This window comes from Zea mays, chromosome 8, assembly GCF_902167145.1.
Source record: "Zea mays cultivar B73 chromosome 8, Zm-B73-REFERENCE-NAM-5.0, whole genome shotgun sequence".
Classification (NCBI taxonomy): domain Eukaryota; kingdom Viridiplantae; phylum Streptophyta; class Magnoliopsida; order Poales; family Poaceae; genus Zea; species Zea mays.
In genome coordinates, this window is record NC_050103.1 from 148,205,151 (window position 1) to 148,231,585 (window position 26,435).

Sequence of the window (26,435 nt, forward strand, 5' to 3'; positions counted from 1 at the left end):
GCTTGCCTGCCTGCCTCCCTGCGCTCTGCATGCACTCTCCAGCTTCCGCCACCGCGCGACGCATGCTGCATTCGCGCATGTGCGTAGGCGACTAGGCGTAGTAGCGGCGATCAAGGATGCGCGACAGCCGGCCCAGATCGACATTTGGAGCGGACGACGGCATGTAATAATAAGATTCCGGACCCATGCATGTGCCGGGATTAATACCTACTGATAGCTAACCAATACTAAGGCCCTGTTTGTTTGAGATTATAATCTATATAGATTATATAATCCAATGTAAATAAGCTAGTGAGGAAACAAACAAGCAACTTATCTGATAAGATTATATAATCTAGCACTTGAGATTATGATAATCCTATAAGCTCATCAAAGAGTGCTTATTTCAGCTTATTTTTTATGAAAGACCCACTACCTATGACAAGTTGATTAAAATTACTTCCAATTGTCATTCACCTATCCATAAACGTTCTCACCCACCAGACAATTAAAACAATCAAGGGTATTATTGTATTTGTATGCATATGAATAATAAGCCGAGTCCAAATAATCTGAGCTAACAAACAGCAGCACCTAGCTTATTTAATTCAGAGCAAATAATCTAGATTATATAATCTAAATTATAATCTAGATTATATAATCTATAAGTTGAAACAAACAGGGCCTAAAGCCAATCAGCGGTCAGTAGGGCAGGCAGCAAGCTGACAAGATGGCTCTCCTCCTCGCGATTACCAGTGGGAATTTATTATACATATACACGCACACAACAATAGCAGTTCTCCAATGTACGATCAAGCCCTTTGCACTGCATAATAATAATATTAATACTCTAACCGATGGGCGATGGCCAATTAATCTAATACAACCCGTGGTCGCTGTCGGCTGATGAATCGGTCGCCGCCGTCACTAGATCTGCCCCGACGCGCACGTATAGTTCGTGCGTGCGTGCGTGACGATCTTTACCTCAGCGTTGGCGTCCACGCGAGCGAGGGACGGCGTATCCGACGCCTGCAGAAAAGCCGGACCGATTCGTATATTCTCTGTCCGCTCATCAGAATATAATCTCGGAAAAATAAAGCAGGGTACCTCCTGCCTGCCGCCGATCCGAAGCTCTTTGTCCGGACGACACGAACAGCCCGCGCCGCGCCGGGCTGGCTGGAGTTCGGTGGCGGTAACAGACAACAAATATAATAGAACGGGTGTTTTGTTTGGAGTAACTGTCGGCGATTATATATTTACGCGAAACCGGACGCCGGAGTTCGATCCCCTAGCTGTTTATGATGAGTAGTAGTAGGAATTCCGCTCTAGCTCGGAAAGCAACACCGGGCGTTTGGCACGTACCATGTCCGCGGGCGCCGAAACCGAGCCACGCCGAGCATATTCTTCCAGTGCGCCTCCGCTGCTTCCTCGCTTTCTTTTCGTTGCCACGCCGGTGGCGGAGACACCGATGCCGGACGACCTTGCTGTGACTGACTGACTGACCGTGATTGATGTTTTCTTCTCTCCCGTTTCGGCCGCCCTCCCGCGACCCGACCCCGCGTGGCCGCGTGCGTGCGTACACCAGCGCTTACTTTTACTCGAGTGACCTACTGGCGTTCGCTGTTCCCGGAAATACCCCTCCAGTCTCATCACAGAGCTTGCTACTACTCCGCGCTGCCGTGGCGGAGGCAAGCGCGGTCATCTGCCCACTTCACCAGTCCTCGCGCTGTCGTGCCGTCTCCGGCTTCTCGTTCTTGCTCTTGCCCCGGCACCTTCGGTTTCCACCACCACCGCGCGCGCCGCGGCCGACCTGCCCTGCCCCAACTGTGTGTGCTCTTTAAAGCCCTCGCATCGCCATTTGCAGAATTGCCCAGTGCTCTAACCAGATCTGCTCCGCTCCGCTCCGGGCTGACTAACCGAGCCCGCCGTCTCTGTAGCTAGCTGGTCGTCCGTCGTCGCCACCAACAGGCTAACCACCAACCGCCCAAACGTCTCCACCGCGCGGGCGGAGCGCAGCTGCCCGCCCCGGATTAACCTCCCTCTCGCCCTCCCCACGCCTCCGAGATCGCGAGCGAGAGGACGCCACGCTGACATGGCGGCGGCGACCGTCGCTGCCGCGGGCACGGCGGCGCCGGCGGCGGCCATGCACGCCGGCATCCGGCGCTCGCGCTCCGAGCCGCACCTCCGCTGCCCGCGCCGCGCGGGCGCCGCGCTCACCACCAGCCGCTCCATCGGCGTGTTCCCGTTCCAGCTCGGCGCGGCGCCGCTGCGCCCGCCGCCGCTGCCCGACGGCGGCGCCGACGGCTCCCGGCTGCTCACCGTCGCCGACGACGACCCGCCGGAGGAGCCTGGGCCGGAAATGCCGCCCGCCCGGAGGCCCGAGGCGCACTGGCTCGGCCGCCTCCTCGAGCTCCGCTCCCGCTTCCACGACCCGACCAAGCGCGACGTACTCGACGACGACGACGACGACCTCTACCGCCTCGACGCTGACCACCACGACGGCGGGTGCGGCGTGAGCTACGACGACGAGGAGGAGGATGCCAGGTGGGACCGCCACTCCTTCGCCAAGCTGCTGGCAAGGGCCCCGCTCGGAGACGCGCGGCTGTTCGCGCAGCTGGCCTTCCTCTGCAACATGGCTTACGTCATCCCCGAGATCAAGGTGAACCCATCGCGCGAAAACCGCACAGTTATTAAATATAGCGTCGAAATGATAAACCCTGGGCCGTCCATTCGGGACCCGACGGCCGAGATCGTCTGATCTGGCCGCTCGTCCTGCGCAGGGAAGGAGATCCTCGCGACTACAGGCTGGGACTGGCCTGGTGGTCCATGGGGACACCCACTGGCACTCATATTTTTTGTAAGAATTTTTAGTGGGGCTTACCCGGAGGAACCGCCATTAATGGCTGACACCTTGGCTTTAAAACTCGCCTTGCAGCAGCCCCATTGCTGCTCGCTCGAAACGATGGCCTCCGATCTGTCCTGTCGCACACATATTAGGTGCAACACCCGTGTAATTGACCGAGCCCCACCAAGAACAACTTGCGCGCCCAATGTCTCCTACTATTAATACTTGTGAGTTGTGATCATCATTCAATAATTGTGTGGCTGTTTTTGCCGTTAGCTGCTAGTAGGTTTGTATGTACCCTCCGAGACTAGGAATTGTTATGGAGAGAAATCTGCACGTAATTGTTATTATCGTGAATAATGCATCGGGTCAGTTGATAATAACGGGTATGAAATGCGACGTAGGAGCATCTGATCTGAAGAGTGCCGATTGGTTTGGTTTCAGGTCGAGGAGCTGAAGAAGCACTACGGGTTGCGGTTCGTGACGTCGTCTCTGGAGAAGAAGGCGGAGGCCGGCATCATAAGCGCCAAGCTGGACGCGGACTCCACGCGGCCGCGCACCGCGCCGGCGTACGAGGTGGCCTCCGGCCCGCAGCCGCGCCGGCCCATACGACCGCACCTGGCCTACGAGGTGGCCGCGTCGGCCGCGAACTACGTCCGCGCGCGCGCCCGCGGCCTGCTCTCGTTCGGAACGCCGCAGGCGCAGCTGCAGGCCGGCCACGGCAGGCTGTACAACTCGGGCGTGGCCGCGTACATGGCCGCGTCGACGGTGACGGCGGTGGTGGCCGCCGAGGACGAGGCGCGCCAGGAGGCGGCGCGCGACCTGCGCTCGCCGCTGTCGTCGCCGTGCGAGTGGTTCGTGTGCGACGAGGCGGACGCGCGGACGCGGTGCCTCGTCATCCAGGGCTCCGACTCGCTGGCGTCGTGGCAGGCCAACCTCCTGTTCGAGCCCACCGAGTTCGAGGGCACGGGCGTGCTGGTGCACCGGGGCATCTACGAGGCGGCCAAGGGCATCTACGAGCAGGTGGTGCCGGAGGTCGAGGCGCACCTGCGGAGGGCGCGCGCGGGGCGCGCGCCGCGGCTGCGGCTCACGGGCCACTCGCTCGGCGGCAGCCTCGCGGTGCTGGTCAGCCTGATGCTGCTGGCGCGCGGCGTGGTGACGCCCGAGGCGCTGCACCCGGTGGTCACCTTCGGGGCGCCGTCCGTGTTCTGCGGCGGGAACCGCGTCCTGGAGGCGCTGGGCGTCGGCGAGGCGCACGTCCGGTCCGTGGCCATGCACCGTGACATCGTGCCCAGGGCCTTCTCGTGCCGCTACCCGGGCCAGGCCATCGCGCTGCTCAAGCGCCTCAACGGCGTGCTCCGCGCCCACCCGTGCCTCAACACGCACAGGTCGCTGTACATGCCCATGGGCGCCACGTACATCCTTCAGCCCGACAGCAGCGTGTCGCCGCGCCACCCGTTCCTCCCCGAGGGCGCGGCGCTGTTCCGCCTGGACTCGGAGCGCTCGCCGACGGCCCTGGTAGCCAGCGCGCTGCGCGCGTTCCTCTACTCGCCGCACCCGCTCGAGACACTGAGCGACCTGTCGGCCTACGGCGCGGGGGGCGCCATACTCCGGGACCACGAGTCCAGCAACTACTTCAGGGCTCTCAGTGCGCTGGCCAGGGCGCCACCGCGGCGCCGGAAGCAACCGGAGATCGTGTGGCAGTTGCCCGGCGTCGAGCGGCTGCAGCAGTATTGGTGGCCGGGGATCGCCGGCACCGTCATCCCCGCACCGGTGGCCGTCCTCAGCAACAAGGAGCTGGTGTCCGAGGCATAGGACTTCACGCTGCGTTCCTTGGGTTTGCTCGCTTGAGCAATGTAACATTATTTGGTTCTTTGGTTGGTTCCGCACGAGGTACATAGAGAATGCACAGCTTCTTTTGGTGTTTGCGTTCGTGTAAAAACTGTAATAATCATGCATAGCGTAGGACGGTAGGAGCGTGTCTGGTTTGGTGTCCTGATCCGCGGCTGCTCAATAAGACAATGGGCTTTGTCTTGGGTTCCTGCGAAGGAACGGATGAGTTAACATGTAAACTTGTTTCAATGAAGCCTTAGAATTCTTAACAACCTTGAGCAAGTGAGCAACAAATATTCCTTTCGAATCGAACAGAGCGGCACCACGCTCCCTCTCCTCAAGCACCTGACCTCCAAATCATCACTCGCGGGCGGCGTCCCCTCCATAGTTGTACATGAAGCACGGGCCCGTTAATCTGGCCCGAGGCCCGTTTTTTTGTCCAGTTCGCGCCCGGCTCGGTACGTGAGGGAGGGCCCAGGCTGGCACGGCCCAGTGGAGCAGGCCGTGCCTGGGCCGCTAGCCAGGCACGTGGGCCGGCACGGCACGACCTGCTCCCGAGCGGACAGCCCGGTCGAGCCCGCCGCCACCGCCAGCCTTACTACCTCCTTGCCCCCTGTCCCCACCTCTCAGCCTCGCACTCGCTCCCTGCTCCCTCTCTCTCCCGACTCGACGGTGATTCCCCTTTGGCGATTGGCTTGGCGATTCGGCTCCTCCCGTCCTTCGTCGCGGCGCCGCCTCGATCCAGCGACCTTGGCTCCCGTCCCCGACGCCGGTGACCTCGATCCACCAGCTCCTCTCTAACCCTAACCCCTCTCCCCTATCCAATCCCCCCCCTCTCTCTCTCGGTGAACTATGTGAGTTCGAGTTGTCGTCTCGTCCTTCCCTCCGGCCCTCCCCCGCTCGCTGTCGTCTCTAATCGGTGTCTGTCTATCGTGTGTCGTCTGGGTAGCCCCCGTATTCTCCGGCATCGGGCTCCGGTAGCACAGGTAAACCCTAAATCTAGATCTCCTTTGCGTCTTTCATAAACCCTAACCCTAACTCTATATTGTTTTGCTCTTTTGTAGGTCAGTTGCTGATGCCTCGTCTTCCTCCTCTGGGGTAGATCGGGCACGACGAGTCGACGACTGCGTGCGCCGTTGAGGGACGGTGCTGGAGATCGGCCGTCCGCGGTGAAGGTCGCCATGGCGGATGATGACGATGTCAATTCGGTCACCGGCAACGATGACCTTCGCGCGGTAGGGCTTGTTCCAGATGACGAAGACGACATCCAGGCTGATGTTGCTGCTTTGCTCGGTATCGATCTAACCTCTGCTCCTGTCGATCTAAGTTCTAATCCGGCCAACGCTGGTGGAGGGCCTGCTCGGCTCCACCAGCACCGATGGTGGTATTGGTACCTCATCTGTTGGTAAGCGTAAATCTACTGTCTGGGTTGATTTTGATGAGGTATTTGAGAAAGTGAATGGGTCCAATGTTCGAATTGCTGCTATTTGTAGAATGTGTAAGACTCCTAATCATTGGTATGTTGCTGAGAAGATTTTAGAGTTTCTAGAACTGTACTATGACTCTACTGTTGTTTTGTCTGGTGTTTATTATCCAACTAGTCCACTAGTTCTTCACCATATTCTGGAAATTGCATCTCATTTGAAAGCATGTGAAAGAGATATAAATCTTAGAACTATTGTGTTTCCAATGCAACTTAAATTCCTTAAGTACTAGAGTGACATACCTTTGCTATATTCATATGCATTCATTCTGTACCCTAGAGCTAAGATGAGAGGTTTTTTTTAATGTGTTGCATTTACTTGGTGACTGCACTGGGTGTGAGTACAGTACATATTATGTTGATGTCAAAAATGAATTGTATAAAATGTTTACTAAATATGAGATTAAGTTTGGTACAGTTAGGGCTCAAAGGGCTGCTCAACCTTCTATTCATACAGGTAAAAAACAAGCTTGGGGAAGAATATTTGGAGATTCCAGTTCAGGTGTTGTTGGTCCTCCCCCTATCTATACCCCTTCTGCTTCATCTTCCTCTGCTATTTGTGAGCTCTCAGCCTACTTAGACAGTGACAATGTCACTTCTTATGAGGATGATTTTGATATACTTCTCTAGTGGCGTGACCACAAGCTAACATATCCAGTTTTGTCTATAATGGCAAGGGATATTATGTCTGTTCCTGTATCTACTGTCTCTTCAGAGTCTTGTTTCAGTTTGACAGGGAGGATAATTGAGGAGCGACGACGACGCTTATTACCTGAGAATATGGAGATGCTGACTTGCTTACAAGATTGGGAATTAGGAGAAAAGAGAGAACAACATGCTGTTGACAACCCAGAGCTTGAGGACTCATTCTAGAACTTATTCCTTGATGAAGATGAACCTGTTGCTGCTTAGTGACTTTGGTATTTACTACTTAGTTCTAGTCTTCTAGACTCTGATGTGGTCATCTGTTCTGTGCTTTGTCATTCAATCATTGTGAGAGTCATTTTGTATTGTAATATACATTTGTAACAGATATAAACTTAGTGACTAAACTTTGAGCTGACTGCACTCTTTTTCCTTTCTAGGGTTTCTCACAAGGGTGAGTTTTACCTAGAATAGTTTTTAATAAGGCAGCATTGCACAAAACAGCTCATTTATTATATTTGTCTATATTTTCTGTTGTTTTTTTAACTTTGGCGGGTTTGGTGCTAGCACGACCCGTTTTTTTGAAAGTGCCAAGCGGGCTAGCCCGGCACGAAAAATGGCCCAGAGGGCCGTGCCTGAGCCAACGGCCAAACACATGGGCTCTCTAGGCACAGCCTATAGACCCGTGCCGCCCCGTTTGCTGATGGGCCCGCGTCGGCCTGTTGGCCATCTGCCCCTGTTTGTTTCAGCTTTTTGGAGCTTCTGGCCACCAAAAGCTGCTGCGGACTGCCAAACGCTCAGCTTTTCAGTCAGATTCTATAAAATTCGTTTGGGTAAAAACCATTCAAAATCAACATAAACACATAATCGGTTGAGTCGTTGCAATAGTAGGAATCCGTCACTTTCTAGATCCTGAGTCATATGGACACTTTTATCTTCCTTCACACGTAATCCTAATGATACCCAGATTCTCTACACAGCCAGATTCTTCCCACAGCCAGATTCTCAGAAAAGCTGGTCAGAAAAAAGCTGAACCAAACATGCCACCCTCGCTGCTTTTCTGCCAAGCTCCAGTTTTGAGAAACAAGGCTCAAACAAAACACAGACAGGAGTCCTGTCACAGGACCATCAAGTCGACGTTAGCAACACGAATACATTAACCGTATACTGTTTGACAAAAACAAACAGTGCTTGTTTGACAAATAAAACAATCGTTACATGTACGATTTCCTTACAGAAAATGTCAATAAAAAAGTGAAAAGAACATGATCAACATGTTGCCCTAGCCAGAAACCTAGCAATCAGAACATGCAGTGTTAAACCTACATCTATCCTAACTAAACCAAAAGTATGAGAGGGTTTTGCAAACCCAGAGCCTTCCCGGGAAGCCTTCCATCCAAAGAATTGTCAATAAGCAGGCATCAGCTTTCGCAACACCAATCTTCTAATTTACCATAGGTGTTTCGCGCTGTTTTACAGAAGAGGGCATCTGAAGGAACTTCCATGGCTCATCTAGGCGCCACTTACTGTACACGGATTTACAATTCACGGGTGGTGACCGATATCTTGATGCAACAAAAGAATCTTTAAGCGAGGGCAAACTCCTCGTCTTGGAAGGAAAGATGGGGCTCTTCTTGGTAAGGGTGAACTACTTTGTTGATCTCATCTGCAGTAAGCGTTTCACGCTCCAGCAGCGCATTTGCTAGAGCATGTAATTGCTTCTCATGCTGAAAACAAAGTTTGGAAAATTGACTCAGCATTAAGTGCGCTAAAAAGGATCCGGTATCATGTGAAAGTGATCACTCTACGACAGAACCAATCACAGTTGTGAGACAAACCTTCCTAAGCAATCGCTTGACCCGCCCATAAGCCTCTCTTAGGAGCTTCACCACCTGCAAGACCATCTAATCAGAAAATGCAACAGGAAATCCTAAGTACTTCATTAAGGTCATCAATACATCCAACCTCTTGGCATCGGTCAAGAGGCTAGTTAATGCAGACACTTGAGAATGGAACGATCATACGACATGAGCTACCATTTGCCCAAAAAAATATAGACAGACCTCCCCAAATGTACAGCAAGATGAAATAGTACAGCCATAATGTTATCAGAATATTTGAGTGGCCTATGAAAAAGTACCTCAGCATCTATCCTTGATTGCATCTCTATGCTTGGTCGTTCTTTCACATGCACAGGACCGATAGCATCACTCATCCCACAGTTCGATACCTGTAGAGTCGAAGTTAGATGAGCCATTTAACATGTCTAACACACAAAACAAATCCCAACAGTTGAAGTAATCACCATGTACTGGGCAAGCTCCGTTGCAGTGTGAAGGTCATTTCTTGCCCCAGTTGTAACATTGTCTTCCCCAAAGATCAGCTCTTCAGCAACCCTCCCACCCATGCAAACATCAAGACGTGCAAGGAGTTGTTTCTTGCTAATAGAGGTCTCATCCTGTGAGGGGAGTTGTGTGACCATTCCAAGGGCAGACCCACGAGGAAGGATAGTTGCCTTGTGTATGGGGTGAGCACCCTGGGTGTTGAGTGCAACAATAGCATGTCCACTTTCATGGTAGGCAGTAAGCTAATGAACACAAAGAAATGAAATTAATCACATATCCGCACAGCTGCTCCAATCTAGACTTCATGGCAACCTTATGTTAGGACTACTCGCTCTTTTCTTTTTACTTGCCAAAAAGGTAAGTTAACAAAAACAAACATGCCTTTCTCGATTCATCAGATATGAACATTGATCTCCTCTCGGTTCCCATGATAATACGATCTTTGGCAAACTCCAACTGAACAGCATTCAATTTATCCGCACCTTCAACCGCAGCCTTTATCGCTGCAATGTTTACAAGGTTGGCTAGGTCTAACAGAAAGAGACAGAGATGTCAGAATACAAATATCACGGTACAATCTAAAACATTATACTCAAGGCATGTTTAACATCTTTTTCTTAAAATGAAAAATGTGTAATATTGTATTCATATTCAAAATACCACTCGTAAATGGACAAAGGATAAACAGGTAGACGTAGCTGCTAGTGAAAAGAATTACACAGTCCTTTAAATTCCTCATGGCACTTATAAAATGAAATGTGACATGCTACTTCTCAATAATGGAACAAAGGAAAATGCATGTACCAGCCCCATTAAAGCCTGGTGTACTTCGGGCAATTGCATTGATATCTACATCATTTGCCACTGGCTTATCTTGCAAATAGAGCTCCAGAATCTCTTGGCGACCCCGCACATCTGGACTTGGGACAACAATCTAGTAAAGAAAGCTCAACAGAATTAATCAAACTTTTTTGCACTCACTGGATAGAACTTTTAGGTGATACACTTCATCAAGATCAGGAAAACATATGCTCAGACGACTTACATGCCTATCAAATCTACCAGGTCTTGTGAGTGCAGGATCAAGAATGTCTGGCAAGTTTGTTGCAGCCATCACAATTATTCCCTGTGAGATAAAAGATCAATTGGAAGCAAGAGTCAGATAAAGTTCTGAGTACATTGGTCTATTCGATCACATGATAGACTAGCATTGCCTCATTTTGTTCAAACCCATCCATCTCAACAAGAAGTTGATGCAATGTCTTCTTTGTGTGCCCTTCCCACTGTTTCCTAGTTGATCCCACAGCATCTATTTCATCAATGAAAACAATGCATGGTGCCTGTAAAGAGGAAATGATTGTTAAAGCTGGCTAAAGCGGCATTCTCCTCTCTTCAAGTATATAAGATTCTTTGGACGATATCAGTTTCCAATATATAACTTCGACCTTTAGTTTTCATGGTTTTAAGTCAGTAAAACACAAATATATTTCATTTCAGAATATCTTCTCATAACATATATAATGAATTGATGGTAATATTATTCATGTTACCAAATCAACTATTTTGGTCTCCTTACAAAAAATAAAGGGTTAACAGTTTTTGTACATATCATGTTTATTAAAAAGTCACTTATGCACCTTTTAAGCGTCAAAATGCTGCTAAGTCCCTGAAGCGTTGGAACGTTTCACAAAAAAGTGTAAAGCGCTCGTTTGAGGCACTAAAGCACTACTTTTAGGCACTAAAGCGCTAGTTTTGAGCGTTTAAACGCTATGAACCATGAAAAGCCATGCTTTAGTGCTTTAGGGATGTTCAGCTCCAGCCTAGCCCACGAGAGAATCATCGTGCACCCTAAAGCGAGCCCATCAGGCAGCATCCGCCATCCGCTCGCTGCCCCTGCCCCTGCGCCTGTCATCCACCGCGGCACCGTCGTCGACTCCCCTGCACTTTGTCCACTCCTGCGACTGCCATCCATTGCCGCTGGTAAGCCCTCATCTGCCGCCTCCCGCCTCGCCTACTCTCAGCTTGATGAGCTCATCCACCTCGGTGCCTCCTCTGCAGTGCTGCTCTCATCCACCTCCCCTGCTCGGCTCGCCCACCTACCAGTGCCCGCCTCCTAAGCTCAGCTGATCTCATCCGCCAGTCTGCCTGCCCGCCTCCCCTGCAGTGTTCTACTCTCATCCGCCTCCCCTGCTCCCACCCAGATTGTCTGATTTGCTCTATTCTTTGCACTTGCAGAGTGAAATGGCAAGCAGTAGTGATGTGAATGCATCTGTAGCTGGCAGTCAAAGTGATGGCTATGATCCTTTAAAAGATCCAGCAAGGAAAGGAGATTGAGATGATGGTTACTAAGAGATCATAGATGGAAGGGAGATTGAGAGTGATGCTTGTGTCATTGTGGTTGTGGGCATGTCATTTTAGTTAATTGTGTGCTTGTGTTTGTCACATACTCACATGTCATTTTAGAACATGTCGTTTTAGTTGATTGTTTGCTTGTGGTTGTGGACATGTCATCTTAGAACTTGTTATTATGAGAGGTTGGTATTTCCCCTGATATTATTATACGAACTTATGTTATATTGATATTTTATCCATGTTGTTTAAAAAGACATTCTAAAGCTCGCTTAAACGTTTTGAAGTCAAAAAGTACTCATGAGCGCTTCAACGTTTTATCGTTTTAATAACCAATGTACACATTCATGGTCAAAGTAAAGAAAGTATGGCCAGTAACATCCTAAATAAGATATATTTCTGGATGGAATTATTACCTTTGCTATGGCAGCATAAGAAGGATCAATATTTACCCTTATAGAAAGAAACCAATTGACTCATCGACTTAATCTAAAACAATGTGGTGATAGTATATCCTCTATTTCAATTTTTAAGCAATATAGAATAGTCAAAGAAAGAGTAACTGAAAGCTTGGCAAGTTGGGAGCAAAGCTCTGATCCATAAACCAGACACAGAAAATATTAAGGAGCTAAGCTCAGAAAAATACAAGTTGGGACTTGGGAGCAGAAGGGTATACCTTCTTCTTTGCAGCTTGAAACAATGACCTCACTCTCCGAGCACCAACACCAACAAACCTGAGAAGAGATGAAGGCATAGTTAAATAAGAAAACTTTGATAGCAGGGTACAATAAATATTAATAGCGGGATATAAAATTCCAGCTGTTAGACTTAAGTTTCTCATGAATGCTAAGATGTTACCATTCTATTAACTTTTCAATTCTGTTAAAGAATAGATAAATTCAAATTGCATACATCTACCATCAATTATTTTCTGATCCAGTAAAGACAATTGTAATTTGGCAGATCAAGATTACAGAACAACAAAGAAAATATATAATGCCAGATAGCACCTTACAAGAGATCTTACATTTCCTCAAATTCAGAACCTGCTCGGTAAAAGAATGGTACGCCAGCTTCTCCAGCAATGGCCTGGAGCAAAAAGCCAGCTCCAGTAAGGTATGTTTGGTCAAGACAACAGCAGTAGCACAAAAACTATAGGATAACAGCTGCAGATGGCACAATGGCATATATTGGTATATGTATAAACGGAAAGAATAGTGCAATACGCAAGAAGCGATGTTGTAAATAGCGGGCTATAAAATTTAGCGGCGTCTTCCTCTAAAAGCTATAGCGGGCTCTAGCGGCTATTTAATTTAGCAGTTTTTATAGAAAACATGAAAATTACTAACTAATTGTGTACAAAAACATTTAACTATGGAAAATTTCATGAACACTATACTCAAATACATGTAAATGCTCTAGGAGAACATGTCACCACGTCCATTACTTAACATTTACTAAATCAGTCAACATACTCACAGCTATGATCAACATTCATATTCATTCAAAACTCAATATTCAACGGTTTAATAATTATTTAATGGTTTATTAAGTAAAGAACATGATGGATAGGCATAGATTATACTCCTCTAGACTAAGGAATGAATATTTTGGCATTTTGCATTGGTCATGATTAGCAGTGCTAAAATATTTTGCGGCTAAGAAAAATAGTGGTGTTTAGCGGAGCTAGCCTAAAGCATCATTAGCAGCAATAGCAAAACAATTGGCAATTTCATAGTGGTAGGCCCTTGAAAAAGCTATAGCGGCTGTTATAAGTAAAATAACTAAGTGGTGAGCTCAAGTTCACCTTTGCTAGTAGTGTCTTCCCAGTTCCTGGAGCACCAGTCAAAAGTATGCCCTGCAAAGTAAAAGTATAAGAGGAATACATTAAAGAGCAAGATTCACAACAGCTCAACCATCCAATAAAAACAACAGATAAACTCATGGAGCAAGGTGGCAATAAATGTTACTCGCAGGGTGCCACAGAGTGATTACCTTAGGTAGCTTTCCACCAAGGCGAGTGAACTTTGAAGGGTTCTTGAGATACTCAACTACTTCCTCAAGTTCCTTTTTTGCATCATCACAACCTTTGACATCTTTAAATGTCTTGACATTCTGAAACAGCATAGAAGCATTTGAATATGTATTTGTTTTCTGTACTGAGAAATCACATTACTGTCAAACAACAGCAATAAAGACAGTATGGTGCAGAAGGAAAACACTAATAAAGTTCATGTAGTAACCCAAAATGGACCAAGATACTCTTCTTGCACCAAGTACTTTATGAAGCGTACTCAGATACCTTCTCTGGCATCATATCCTTATTCATCTCTTTTGGAGAATATGATGAGCTAGAACCAGCACCAGATGCCCCAATTCCACCTAAGCTCCCAATATATTTTTGAAGTGCAGCAGCACCCATCACCCTGGAACAAGATATTATGCAGTGAGCATCCACAAAGCAAATTTAAACATATACCAAGTTTGGCCCAAACAATTAACATATTAAGAAAATTATTCATTTCATGAGAAATAAAAAGTGTATCAATTCTCCAAAGCAAATAGACAAAGTTCTTCTATATGCATCACATTCTGTAGGAAACACCTACCTATGACCTATGGGTACTAGAAATCTGGGTACAACAGGAACAATTATGTGCCTAAGCTAAACTACAAGATAGCATGAACATGGGAATTCTTTTTAATTTGCATCGCATAATAAAACCAAAAAACTAGTATCATAATGCCGGTTAGTTCAAGCTAAATGTGTCTCAGTTACTTGACCATTAAGCCAAGTAGGAATTGAACAAAAAAGGTTGGTATAAAATAGATAACTATGAATTAAAAAAGAACTAGCTAATAAGAATGATGAAAGGTATAGCATACCACATTACGCCAACAGCAATTGTAAACAAGATCGTTGAGAAGATTTCTTGAGCAAAACGTGTTGATCTACCTGTAGATTTGGGGTCAACCTAATGATGCAACAAAATCTATCAAAACATGGTTTAAGAATTATGATCACAGGATAAAATTTGGCCCCTGGCCTATTAACACGAGCATGAATAATAATCAGTAGCATTCCTCAAAGATCTGGTAGACTTACCATTACAACATGTAAAGGTTGCTTTTCTGATATCCCAGGGTTCATGAAAGGTTTGTCCTCATTCCCAGATACACGTTGTTTCAACTCTTGCAACTACTGACATAAATGCATATTACAGACCGTGAAGTGGTTACAACATGCCAAGTTACCAACATGGTAACTAATACAGAGTAGAAGTTAACACAGAATGGCAGAAAGCATTGTGGAAGGAAATGCATATAGTTGGAAGTTATAAGCTTTGTGCTTTTGCAGGATCACAGCAATGTTTGTCTATATGAAGAGCCAAACAGGCTTTACTTGAAAACAAGTGCTTCAACAAATGGAATAATTGCTTGAACATCCCTACAAACATGGAAATACATTGAAGAATACAATGCTGGGCAAGAATCGTATGTCATTGTGTGACATGTAGATGGATTTGGAAAATTGAATGTCAGTTAAGTTACAAAACATGGTCCAGGTCTTTTTCCTGAAGCTACATTGACAGAATAATATAGCGCATGAAACTTCATCATATATATTTTAAAGAGTTGCTAAATAATCTTACCAGGGCTGGCAGGCTTGCAGACCTCCCAGATTGTTCATCTGGAAGGTAATCTGCTATAGTGTTAGTGAGAATAAGTGCCCGCAGGTACTCTGCAGCCCCCCTGCTATCCACAGCATGGCTTCGCTCCTCAAACCTTTTAATGACATCTTCAGGGCTGCATATTTTTGGTGCACACCAAAACAGGAAATTCAAACAGGTGAAACCATTCTTCAGTTTCTAATTCGAAGATTTGATGCAATGGTCAGTACAAAGTCCAAACAACAAAACCAACAAAAGAAGCAACTTTCTTCATTGTCATATTTATTTCAAATTGCATCAAAAGATGGCACGGAAAAAGGACTCCCATGCTTATGTCAACAATACGACCACTACTAATGATGATGCAGTACTAGGACACCAACCATAAGACAAATTGGACGAATTTATGAACGTTCAAGAACATCCAAATTTGTGCTTTCTCCTACCAATGATCCAACAGTATATGAATCATCAAGCACTCACCATATTGCTTATTTTCAACTTTGTGAGGCAAATCAGCATAGAGGGTATACGGTATACCTAGGGCGCAGAATCCACTCAATATCGCGAAACTTGGGAATTCATACCCACAAATTTCTCAAGAAACCTTGCCACAATTGTTCCTTAGGTAAGTCAAACCGTATAAACAACCACGGCAAATCCACTCAGCCGGAACCACATTCGCCCAATTGTCAAAGTAAAACAACGCACCTTAACTTGTTGAGCTCGTGCAGGAGCGCGCTCTGCTTGGCCGCGTCGTTGGGGTTGGCGTCCGCCTCGTCGATCAAGCGCTGCAGCCGGTGCTCGGATCTCCAGAAAGGCCACCAGCCCATCCAGTCCCTCGACAGCACCCAGTCGACGAACCTCCTGGCCGCGGCTAACACCGCGGCCGCGACCGCCACGGCCCAGGCCCTAGCCTTGTCCACCATGTCCTCCAGCCCCTCCTTCGCGCTCATCGCGACGGGCTGAGCTGCCGCCGTCGTGGGCTCCGCCTCCGGCTCAGCCTCCGCCGCCGCCGCCGCCGCCGCCGAGGATGCAATCGCGGGCGGCTCGGCGGCGTCGGGCTGCGGCGCGCCGGGGACCAATGCGCGGAGGCGGGGCGCGTGGGCGCCGCGGGGGAAAGAGAAGGAGGCGGAGGAGAGCAGCTGCCGGCGGCGTGGGGGCAGTGGCGAAAAGAGCGGGCGGAGGAGGAGGGAGGCCTGGAGCGCGCTCATGGCGGGCGAGGCGGGCGGGCGGGCGGCGCCGGCGAGGCGGGAGGCGCGTGACTTGGAGCGAGGGGCTTCTTCCCCTTTTTCTTTTCCCTTTAACTCTGGAGGCGGTGGGTCTTGGTTTTAGTGGACAGGACACGAGTAGCCTTATCGCGAGCGCGGCCGCTGACGGTGGAAGCCGAGGCGGGGCGACGGAGGACGACGACGCGGCGGCGTTCGCGATCGGCAGGATTCACTCAGACCGTTGGGCGTTGGCAACGGACGGCTGGCTCTCGAATGCTATGACGACTCCACTCGCCTGGCCGGTGTCGGAGAGCTGGGCTGTGTTGTGGGTCGGCGCTGGGCCTGGGGCGGGTCCTGTTCCTGTACTCCTGTCCTTCATTACTCACCGACAGTAAGCACTGGCACTCCGGCTGAAGCAAGGGACCCGATTCTCAGACACCAGAAGGTAGACACCAGACAGGAAGAATCTATTCTCTTCTCTCTTTTCTATCATCTCCATCCTCCGTCCTGAAATAAAATGATATTTTAAACTTTTTATCTATTTCCATTCACGTCAACAAGGCCGCCGGCCGGAGAGGCCCTCAAGCATTCCCTTGGGCAGTCGCACCCTGGAAGTCTCACCGCTCGCTAGTTGGTACCGTATACGCTTCTTCATTCGTCAAGTGCCAATGTTTGTGTAAATGTACTCTGTGCGTCCATCGATCTTTATATGCGCAGAGAGCTTACTGTTCCTGAGGTGTTGGCAACAACAACCGAACATCTTGATATATTTGCACGAAACCAAGACGGGCAAATCATATCTCTTGAAATAGGGAATGGGATAAAGAGTTGAATATAGAGTCTGCTAGAGATAGTCTAGTGTGTATTTGGTCCATCGTCGTTATCTGAAATCTACTTCTACTTCAGTAATTAGCACGAGAATATAGTGGATATATATATATATATATATATATATATATATATATATATATATATATATATATATATATATATATATATATATATATATATATATATATATATATATATATATATATATATATACTATATGTATTTAGAGCCCTGGGCTCTATTTAGCTAGAGGAAGCCCCAGCCAAATATGAACGCACCTGCATTTCACAGCCGACTGACCTTTCGTTTTCCATATAAATACCTACGTGATCCCGCGATTAGCTCCTTTGCTCCCGGCTCAGTTTCCATAACCGCAAAACCCCAACCCCCGCACGACTCCAGGAATCTCCGGCGATTCTTCCTTCCCAGCGACTCCGCTCCCATTTCCGACGACTCTTCCAACCCCTCGCCGCTCGCTGTCGATCCAGTCGCAAGCGGCATTTGAGCGGCGCACCCTCGGTTTCCCCAATCGTCGCTCCAACATTCGCGCCGCTGCATTCGGCGACCGGCGAAAACCCTACCTTCTCCGGCGACGGTTCTGCTCCTTCGCCCTCCGCCGACCCGACTGCTTCCACGTTCTCCGCCATCCTCAACATTCGCTGCCGCCAACGGGTACCGCTCCAATCGGTGTGTTCTTCCCAACCCTAGCTCGCGCGCATTTCATTTGATCGAGTTTGACCGTCAACAAACTAGTTGTTTTTTGTTCATTTTGCATTGTGTGGATCACGGCTAGGGTTGACATTAGTTATGCAGTTGATGTATTACATTTACGCACATTTACACAGTTGGTTACGCACATTTACACAGTCGGTTACGCTCATGTACACAGTTGGTTATGCACATTAGGTTACGCTCATGTACACAATTGAATCATTTTTGTGACTGCATACACTTATTTATTCCATTATTGTTATAGTTAATACATTGTGTGACAGCATGTATTGTTTTATTGGATCATATCCAGTTTTTTATTATTTTAAAACAGACATTATTTATTAAACCAGTTCACAGTTAATACAGATTGTTAATAGCAATTTTTGTTTTGCTCAAACATATCAGGTTGCAGGCAAATTGTGTTTTATAATTGCAACTGTATGCAATGGTATGCAACATATTCAGATTTTTATGAACGTATAACAGGACAGAACATATATGCTAATGTGTTTCATGTATGCATCTGTATGTAACATATTCACTTTGTTATGATGGTATATCAGTTCAGAATATGTATGCATCTGTGTATAGTAAATGATCAGCCAACTAGTTGTTTTTCATAGAGTATATGTTTTATATAAAATTTCATTTCTGTTTAGTGCATACATTTATGTATTTCAGAGCATTACAGCTAACACATTATTTGGTCATAGCAAGGGTTGTTTTTATTGAAACATATTCAGTTTTCCTAATAATTGAAACAGTTCAGTATGGGTATGTAAATGTAAATAGAGAACAGTATATTCAGATGTTTTAGGTTTGGTATTTAAAACAATTAGGTTAATTGATTCAATCATACCACACCATAAATACATATGCATATGTAACCTTTTATTTTTTACAACATTGTATATTATGTATGCAGCTGTTAATTTAAAAAAATGAAGCAAGTCGACCGTCCTCCAAATAACCCCAAGCGTATAACAATCCAGTCAAGCCAGGAGTGCTTCAGTGTAGACATTCCCTCTGCAGAACATCCTAACCCATGTCCAGAAGTTGAAAATCCTTCAAATGCTGACAGTCAAAATGTGACCAATGAAACAGTTCAGATTGATTCTGATGAAGATGACTTCATGCCAGCTATGAAGAAGCGCAATGTTTCTGAAAGCCACACAAGAGTGTTAAGAAAAGTCGTGACAAAGAGGGTTAAACATGAGGAGCTACCCCGACAGGTTAATGTTATGCATACCCAACAAACAATTTCATATTTGTAATGTTCTGATTATTTTTTTCATAATAACAAAATTATTTCATGTTGTATATTGTTTAACAGAGGCTTAATGTGAGGTGCAACCCTCAAGATGTCATTGCAAGCATTAACATTTTGAATGAAAGACAACGTGAGGCTATAAGACGCAAAGGCTTCTCTTCCATTCTTGATATGACAGTAGATGCGCTGTGCAGTAGATCACACCTCCAATGGTTGATGGACAAGCTAGACCCCAAGGATATGACAATACGTCCTGGTCCAGGAAAGGAACTCAAGATCACAAAGGATATTGTTCATCTTATTCTTGGCGTGCCAAATCATGGAGGTGGTAAACCTTTGGGTATTGATGAAGCAGTTGCAGCAAGCAACTTGAGGGCAGAGCTTGGTGTGGCCAAAGATGAGTTCAATGTGGCAGTTCTACATGATCGATTAAGGAAAGGCGAGGATGATGACCTTTCAATCAGATGTTTCTTCCTCATTCTATTCAACCGTTTGCTGTTTCCAACTGCTAGCTGGGGCATCACATATCATGAGGTGCTTCTCACAGAAGAAATGCACCGTTTCCATGAGATCGACTGGTGCCAGTTGATTTTTAATGATCTATGTGAAGCTGCCAAGAAGTGGCACAACCGGATCACCACAAATGTCTCCACGACTATCTATGGATGCTCCATTGTTGTCCTTGTAAGTATAGTGTTTTTCCGTATGCACATTTATTTCATTATTGGTTCCTAACTTTTGGTAGTTATGTAACATGTTTTACGATGTTTGTTATGTCTACTTACATTGCTATTGAACATTGTTATTCTTTTTAATGTAGTTGTACTACTTGGATCACCTGCATACAGCCGCTGCCCCCCATAATAAGAGTGGCACACCTCGCATTAAATTTTTTGATAAGAATATCATAAAAGCTTTGACCAAAGCTGACAAGAGGAAGGTTCGCCATGGGGCTGAATCTTTCGGACACTGTGAAGTAAGTTATTCATATTTTCACAGTTGGTTATGCACAGTTACACAGTTGGTTACTCATAGTAACTACAATTTTATTTCTAGTTCCGAAGCTCGACGGAGACATGCTATGCAGTTGGACCTAAGATCGTTCACCAATCTGAGGCAAGTTTATGATGTATTATATCCACTGTTTATGATTATTTATTGAACAAATAGAATACGAAGGTGGACATGGATTCTTACTATTTTTTGCTGAACAACCAGCCGGAGTGCATGACCAATATTTTTGATGCACCGCGCCCTGGCCCCATGCCTCGGCCAACTTTTAACATCAAACTTCCATCTATCAAAGAGATGATGTCAAGTAAGATCAACGATCTCCCCCATCGTCATCGATCTAAATTCACAGATATTCTTGCTGCATATGACTTGGAGGTTGACAAGTCATGCGTAGCCATAAAAGACAGCATCGACAAAATTATTGTCAAGCAATATGACATAGCAGACAAGTTTATAGAATTGATAGACGAGGTACTACGTGCCGAGTCTGAAAATTTGGAAAACGAGACGGATGAGCCACAGCAACCGGGGAATTCGGCTGATTCAGCAGGTATTCCTTATTCAGAACATTTTATCTTTTGACATGTGTATATGTTTTTGTTATAAGTACAGTTAACAACTTATGTTTTTGTCACGTATACACAGCAACATTTGATTTATAATTCAAATTTTGACATATATTATTTTCAATATAATTGTGTACAAGGACACACAGTTGATGCCACCCAGCCCACACCCGATATGCCATCCCAAGCTTCGCAGCTTGAGACCCAACTGGGTGCTACTCAGTTTGAAGAAATTCACGAAAGACAACAGCATATCCGTACAGTCCTTGAGACCTTTCCCGACGAATCGGATGTGGTTTCAGATCAACAGGTAATTTGTCCAACGACAATACTATTTTTACTCATTATACGTACATGTATGCATACTTCTTTTTAGCAGTATGCGAACCACACTTTTTTTGTCAACAGGAGTTCTGTTTTGATGTTCGAAACATAAGTTTGAGGAACACAAATATCACACCTCAAACCACATCAGCTTGCACCTGCTTGCCCAAATTTGACGTGACACCGGAAAAAAATGTTTGTTAGCAGTCCATGTCTCATGTTATAATTACATTTTACTATACATACAACACAGTTATCCTAATTATATACCTTTGTGTAGAGAGGTGCAATGGCAACAGACGAAATGGAACAAAATGACAGTGGGCCAGTTTTTGACCAGACCCCAACTCCTCATGTCAGTATGATAATGTTGGGGACTTGTTCTCAAATGCTAAGAATTAAGAACAAGGCAACACAAAAAATGTTAAGTGTAAAGGTCCTTCGTCCTCCATAACGATATATCCCTTCGGGATATAAAGCATCTCAGACGAAGGTTACGAAGGACATACCTTCGTAAGCATAACAACGAAGAATGAAGCATTTACATAAATCATAGAATATGAAATAAACATTTAAGTATTGTCATAGAATTATCTCTATTCGTATTAATGAATGTAAATGACTTTGAATTACAAATGTACCTTCGGTCCTGCGGAAGGCAAAAGTACAAGCGTGATGCGAAAGCAAATGACAGGTTCCCGTGAACAGTACAGAGGTACTGTTCATCTATTTATAGGCACAGGTCGCAGCCTGTGACAAATTACAATTATGCCCCTTGCGAAAGTTTACAGCATTGACTCAGACCTATATGTATAAAAAGGTCATTCTATCTCTATGTCGGTTTAAAACGCCGAAGCTCCATGAAAAGGGACCTTCGGCCATCTCTTGGAGACGACTTCAGCCGAAGCTGCTTCTTCGTGTGAGACCTTCGGCGCACCGAAGCACGACCCCAACAGTAGCCCCTTTCGCGGTGCTAGATCGTTCTTCGTAACGAGCTTGACCCGTGAAAAAAGCCTCTTCAGCTTCGGGAAGCCGAAGGTCCAAAAAACACCTTCCCTGAGCTCGTTGCGGAGAAACGATCCGACTTCCGTGTCGGTCCCACCTTGCAGAGTTACTGTTTGATCCTTGCGGTCCACTGCGCAGCGGGTATGAGTTACTGCGCGCCTGGTGTAACAGTTCCACCGCTTCGCCTTCCTACCTGCAGCACTATATAAACAAACAGGTGGGTGTGAAGTTACCACAGCATTCATTGCTATTTGCACTGTTTCGCTGCCAAAATTTTTCACCATAGCCGAAGCTTAAGTCTCAGAATCGAACGAAGGTGCTTCTCAACGTCCGCTTCGTCAGAAAGAAGAGCTTCGGAGAGAGAAAAAAGGAAAAAGTTTTTGACTTCCCAAACTTAGAATCAAATGGCGAGAATACGATCTACTGCCAAAGTTGTACGTGAGGGAGACGAAGCCGAAGGTTCAGACACTGTGCCCATCTCCGAAGCAATGCAGCGTTCCGGTCTACTGACTACAGAAGAAATGCCTGCTGCTGAAGCAGGCCCAACAACTGCCGAAGGAAAAGAAAACATTGAAGGGACTGACTCCGAAGATGACTATCACCTTGCTACGCCCAGCAAGCCCAGTCACCTAGATTTTGGGAAATCAACTGTTTCAAAAGCTGACCTTTCGAAGATGGTGAAAGCAGGTTATTTCAAAGAGGACCAGAAGAAGCTACTCCGCTTCGGGGAAGAAGAAACCACCCCGAAGCCAAGGAAGGATGAGATTGTTATTTTCAAGAGTTTTTTAAAGGCTGGGCTTAGATTCCCTCTCCACGGTATTGTTGCGGAGATACTAAGGAGGTTTGGTATCTACTTTCATCAATTGACTCCTAACGCCATCGTTAGGCTCAATGTTTATATCTGGGCCCTCCGAAGCCAAGCTGTGGAACCATTTGCTGACAGCTTCTGCCGAGCTCACGAATTACATTACCAAACAAAAGCCAGAAAAGATGGGCTTCATGATAATTTCGGTTGCTATAATTTTGCCTACCGGAAGACAACAAAGTGTCCTGTCATCAGCTACCGAAGCAAATGGCCAGCAGGTTGGAAATCTGAGTGGTTTTATGTAAAAGTCGATGAAGACAAAGAAAAATTGGTACAAAGCCCTCTGGAGTTAATCTTCGGAGAGACAAGGCCGCAATGCCACATTGGCGACCTAAAAGGTCCCACCTGGGCTGCTCTGGGTGAATTTGAAATTATCTCAGAACATATTGGCACCAGGGATCTAGTTCAAGAGTTCTTGGCATTCAGAATTTTCCCTACTCTAAAAGAGTGGGAGATGCCGAAGCTGGAGGGAGAGAAGAAGAAGGGGGAGCTTGTCCGGCTTCCCTATTACTTCAAGTTCAAGAAGTTCTTCAAAAAACCCTGCAAAGAATGGTTAGACACTGTTGAGGTGATGTGCAACGAAATCCTGGGGAATTACTCCAAAAAAGAGGATCAACTAATGACAGCAGCCTTCGGTGCCCGTCCGAAACGAAGGTTGAACCGAGTGCTTGACGCCCTAGGCTTCGAATACCCAGACTATGAACAATTGAACAAGGGTGCCGAGGGCCTTAAAAGAAAAAGAATAGCCGAAACTCCGATCACGGATGAAGAAAGACCAGCAAAGGAGAAGAAAATTCTCAAAAAAGGAAAAATATCTGCTCCGAAGCGCAAATCACCCGAAGAAGAGGGGACCCCCACACCGCCTTCTACCAGCGACGTGGAGGAAATTTTAAAGGTAATGACTGAACCCATGCCTACGAAGCTAAGTCCATTAGGGCTCCAACTGACGAAGCTTTTTGCAAAGGTGGACGAGCCGGATCAATCGAAGATAAACAAACCCAAACGGCAAAGAATTATTGCGGTAACTGAGGTTATCGACAAGACGCCGCCAAGGGCATCAATCCAAAAAACGGCAGCTGCCGAAGGTACAGCAATCGTCGAAGGCGTAGCTTCGGAGGCCGCGGCTGCCGAAGCCGCTACAGCCGAAGATACAAACTTAGAAACCACGATTAAGAATATCAACAAGATTTTGGAAGACATGGCTGCGGAAGAAGCTGGTGCTACTACTGAAAAAACCATGGCCACAGTGCCTGAGAAAGGAAAAGAAATAGCCGAAGACCCTTCGGACGACGAAGCCTACTCTTTCCAGAACTTAGTTGGGCAAAAACTGACGAAGGACGAAATAGAAGAACTTAAAGACTACGCCAAGTCTTGCGGCTACAAGTCAGGTGCCCTCCTATTTGGGGGTGTAGATGATGAAAAACTAGGCTGTATTCGAGACCAGACTGGAGCTAAGGTAATCGGTACTCTATCGAAGAGTATCGGTTTTCCGAAGCTAGAGACAGACATCAGCCGCTACCGACGACAACATATCGTCGGCAGCTTGTTTTATTCTAACTTCAAGGTAAACAACCTTTTTCTCTAGTTTTTATTGCCGTTAACAATGAAAATATTACTTAACATAAGTTGTTTCTGTTCAGAGCATGCTACTGAGCAAAGCTCTGAAGATGCAACAAGACTTGGAGGACAAAAAGCACGAAGCTATAATTGAAAACTTGGAAAGCAAAATAAAAGAGCAATCTGCCATCATTGAAAAGAAAGACTTCGAGCTCCAATCGACCGAAGGCTTGCTGGCTGAAACTGAGGCTAAAATATTAGAGTTAAATTCGAAGCTTATCAATCAATCAAAACAATTTGATCAGGAGAAGCTAGAACTGAATTCGAAGCTTAAAGCCGAAGTCCAGACCAGCTCAGAATTGAAGAAAGCATTAACAAGCCTTCAAGACAAATGCTTGAACTTTGGCAATAATTGTATTGGACGATTAAAGAAGATATTTTACTCTGTTGGAGCCAGCAGTGGGAAATTTAACCCTTCGGCGGAAAATTTACCCCAGGCCTTCGATCATATTGAAGCTGAAATCGAAGAGCTTGACGAAGTTATAGCCGGGCACGGCGACTTCTGTGCCTGGGTAGCTTCTCAGGGTACCGCTGCTGCATTTCTGAAAGCTGGCTGCGAACATGGAAAGGTTGTCAACAGGCCCAATTTCACCTTATCTTCATCAATCCTGGATGATATGCCCGACCTCGCCCGAAGTATCTCCAATAGATTTATAAAAATGGTATGGACAAAGGGCGGTCGAGAGAAAGCTGGAGACGAAGCCCGAAGTCATCTTGAACCAGTAAGAAATAATACTTCGTACTTACCTTTTTCTTTGCACTTGATTTTTACTCACGATTCCTTGATTTATGTAGGATGACGAAGGTGAAAATGATGCCTAAGTTATGTCGCCGAAACTGTCGCCGAAGCTGAAGCTTAATGAAGATCAGTAGAAATGTACTATAGGAAAAAACTCAGGATACTTTTGTAACAAGTTTTGTAAATACAATTGAACTGTTCTCAAGGAACTTTGTACATACCTTGTAATATATTCTTACCCTTCGATTGAGTCGCTTTGATGTGGACGAAATCAGTATTTTGAGCCGAAGGCGAAAAAAACACCTTCCCTTCTTTTCGTACACAACGAAGCCTAAACGGCCGCTTCCTCTTTTTGCCAAAGCTTTTCTTCATATAGCAAAACATAAAAAACTACTTCTTCTTTCTGCCGAAGCTTTTACATAGCAAAACATAAAAGACTACTTCTTCCTTCTGCCGAAGCTTTTACATAGCAAAACATAAAAGACTACTTCCTCTTTCTGCCGAAGCTTTTACTTTTACACAACGATTCATAAAAAACCAATTCTCTTTTTTGCCGAAGCAACCACTTTGGTACATAAATGCTATGAATGAATGCTTATGTATGCAAATGCCATGATGTAATGTAATGTGCAAATGAATGTCCGAAGCGTATATCCGAAGCCACACTCATCCATCATTTTCTTAGGAGCAAAACACACGTCAGCTCTGCATTCCCTTAGGAACGACTTTGGAGCATCTTTGCCTTTTACTTAGGCAGTATCAGCGTTGACTTTTCGCTGTAAGCTCTGCATCCCCCTAGGGACGTCTTTGGAGCTTCTTCGTCTTTTACTTAGACGGTATAAGCTCTGCATTCCCTTAGGAACGACTTTGGAGCTTCTTCGCCTTTTACTTTCGGCGGAATCAGCGTTGACTTTTCGCTGTGAGCTCTGCATCCCCTTAGGGACGTCTTTGGAGCTTCTTCTCTTTTTTAGTTTCGGCACTCGATGGTGCGCTCTCAGCTTTTACATTTACATTCTTTGGGGGATTTTGCTCTTATAAAACTAAAAAGGAAATTACATAAGATGGCCCCATTAAAAACCTTTCTCCCCCTTTAGAAAGGAAAAGGGTGCCATGAAAAAGAAAAGAAAAG

At 46.1% G+C, this 26,435-nt stretch overlaps 2 protein-coding genes and 1 long non-coding RNA gene across 3 annotated transcripts; 2 read left to right on the forward strand and 1 right to left on the reverse strand.

Annotated features, from left to right (window-relative positions):
• The first annotated feature begins 1,427 nt into the window (after positions 1-1,427).
• LOC100304295 (uncharacterized) lies at positions 1,428-4,927 on the forward strand. The gene is made up of 2 exons (NM_001361278.1): positions 1,428-2,638; positions 3,269-4,927. Exons 1-2 carry the CDS (start codon positions 2,072-2,074, stop codon positions 4,637-4,639), a joined length of 1,938 nt encoding a protein of 645 aa, NP_001348207.1. The 5' UTR covers positions 1,428-2,071; the 3' UTR covers positions 4,640-4,927.
• Positions 4,928-7,918: 2,991 nt separating this feature from the next.
• On the reverse strand, positions 7,919-16,895 carry LOC103636076 (ATP-dependent zinc metalloprotease FTSH 9, chloroplastic/mitochondrial). Its single transcript, XM_008658431.4, has 17 exons — positions 15,862-16,895; positions 15,133-15,286; positions 14,586-14,678; positions 14,366-14,454; positions 13,782-13,905; positions 13,475-13,594; positions 13,287-13,337; positions 12,507-12,568; positions 12,156-12,213; positions 10,345-10,470; positions 10,176-10,256; positions 9,935-10,064; positions 9,512-9,660; positions 9,091-9,372; positions 8,926-9,015; positions 8,624-8,677; positions 7,919-8,512 (listed from the first exon to the last, which is right to left on the reverse strand). The coding sequence occupies exons 1-17, from the start codon at positions 16,362-16,364 to the stop codon at positions 8,372-8,374; spliced, it is 2,307 nt and encodes a 768-aa protein (XP_008656653.1). The 5' UTR covers positions 16,365-16,895; the 3' UTR covers positions 7,919-8,371.
• On the forward strand, positions 10,610-11,717 carry LOC103636075 (uncharacterized). The gene is made up of 2 exons (XR_557786.2): positions 10,610-11,110; positions 11,366-11,717. It is a non-coding gene; the product is annotated as an uncharacterized lncRNA (long non-coding RNA).
• Positions 16,896-26,435: the final 9,540 nt, after the last annotated feature.

What these genes read in the sequence shown, in the direction of transcription:
- LOC100304295 (NM_001361278.1), top strand. Translation starts at nt 2,072, where the DNA reads ATGGCGGCGGCGACCGTCGCTGCCGCGGGCACGGCGGCGCCGGCGGCG. An exon ending in ACGTCATCCCCGAGATCAAG is followed by an intron (nt 2,639 to 3,268) that starts GTGAACCCATCG and finishes GTTTGGTTTCAG; the next exon opens with GTCGAGGAGCTGAAGAAGCA.
- LOC103636076 (XM_008658431.4), bottom strand. Translation starts at nt 16,364, where the DNA reads ATGAGCGCGCTCCAGGCCTCCCTCCTCCTCCGCCCGCTCTTTTCGCCA. An exon ending in AACCTTTACATGTTGTAATG is followed by an intron (nt 14,455 to 14,585) that starts GTAAGTCTACCA and finishes TTGCATCATTAG; the next exon opens with GTTGACCCCAAATCTACAGG. An exon ending in GGTTCTGAATTTGAGGAAAT is followed by an intron (nt 12,214 to 12,506) that starts GTAAGATCTCTT and finishes ATCTCTTCTCAG; the next exon opens with GTTTGTTGGTGTTGGTGCTC.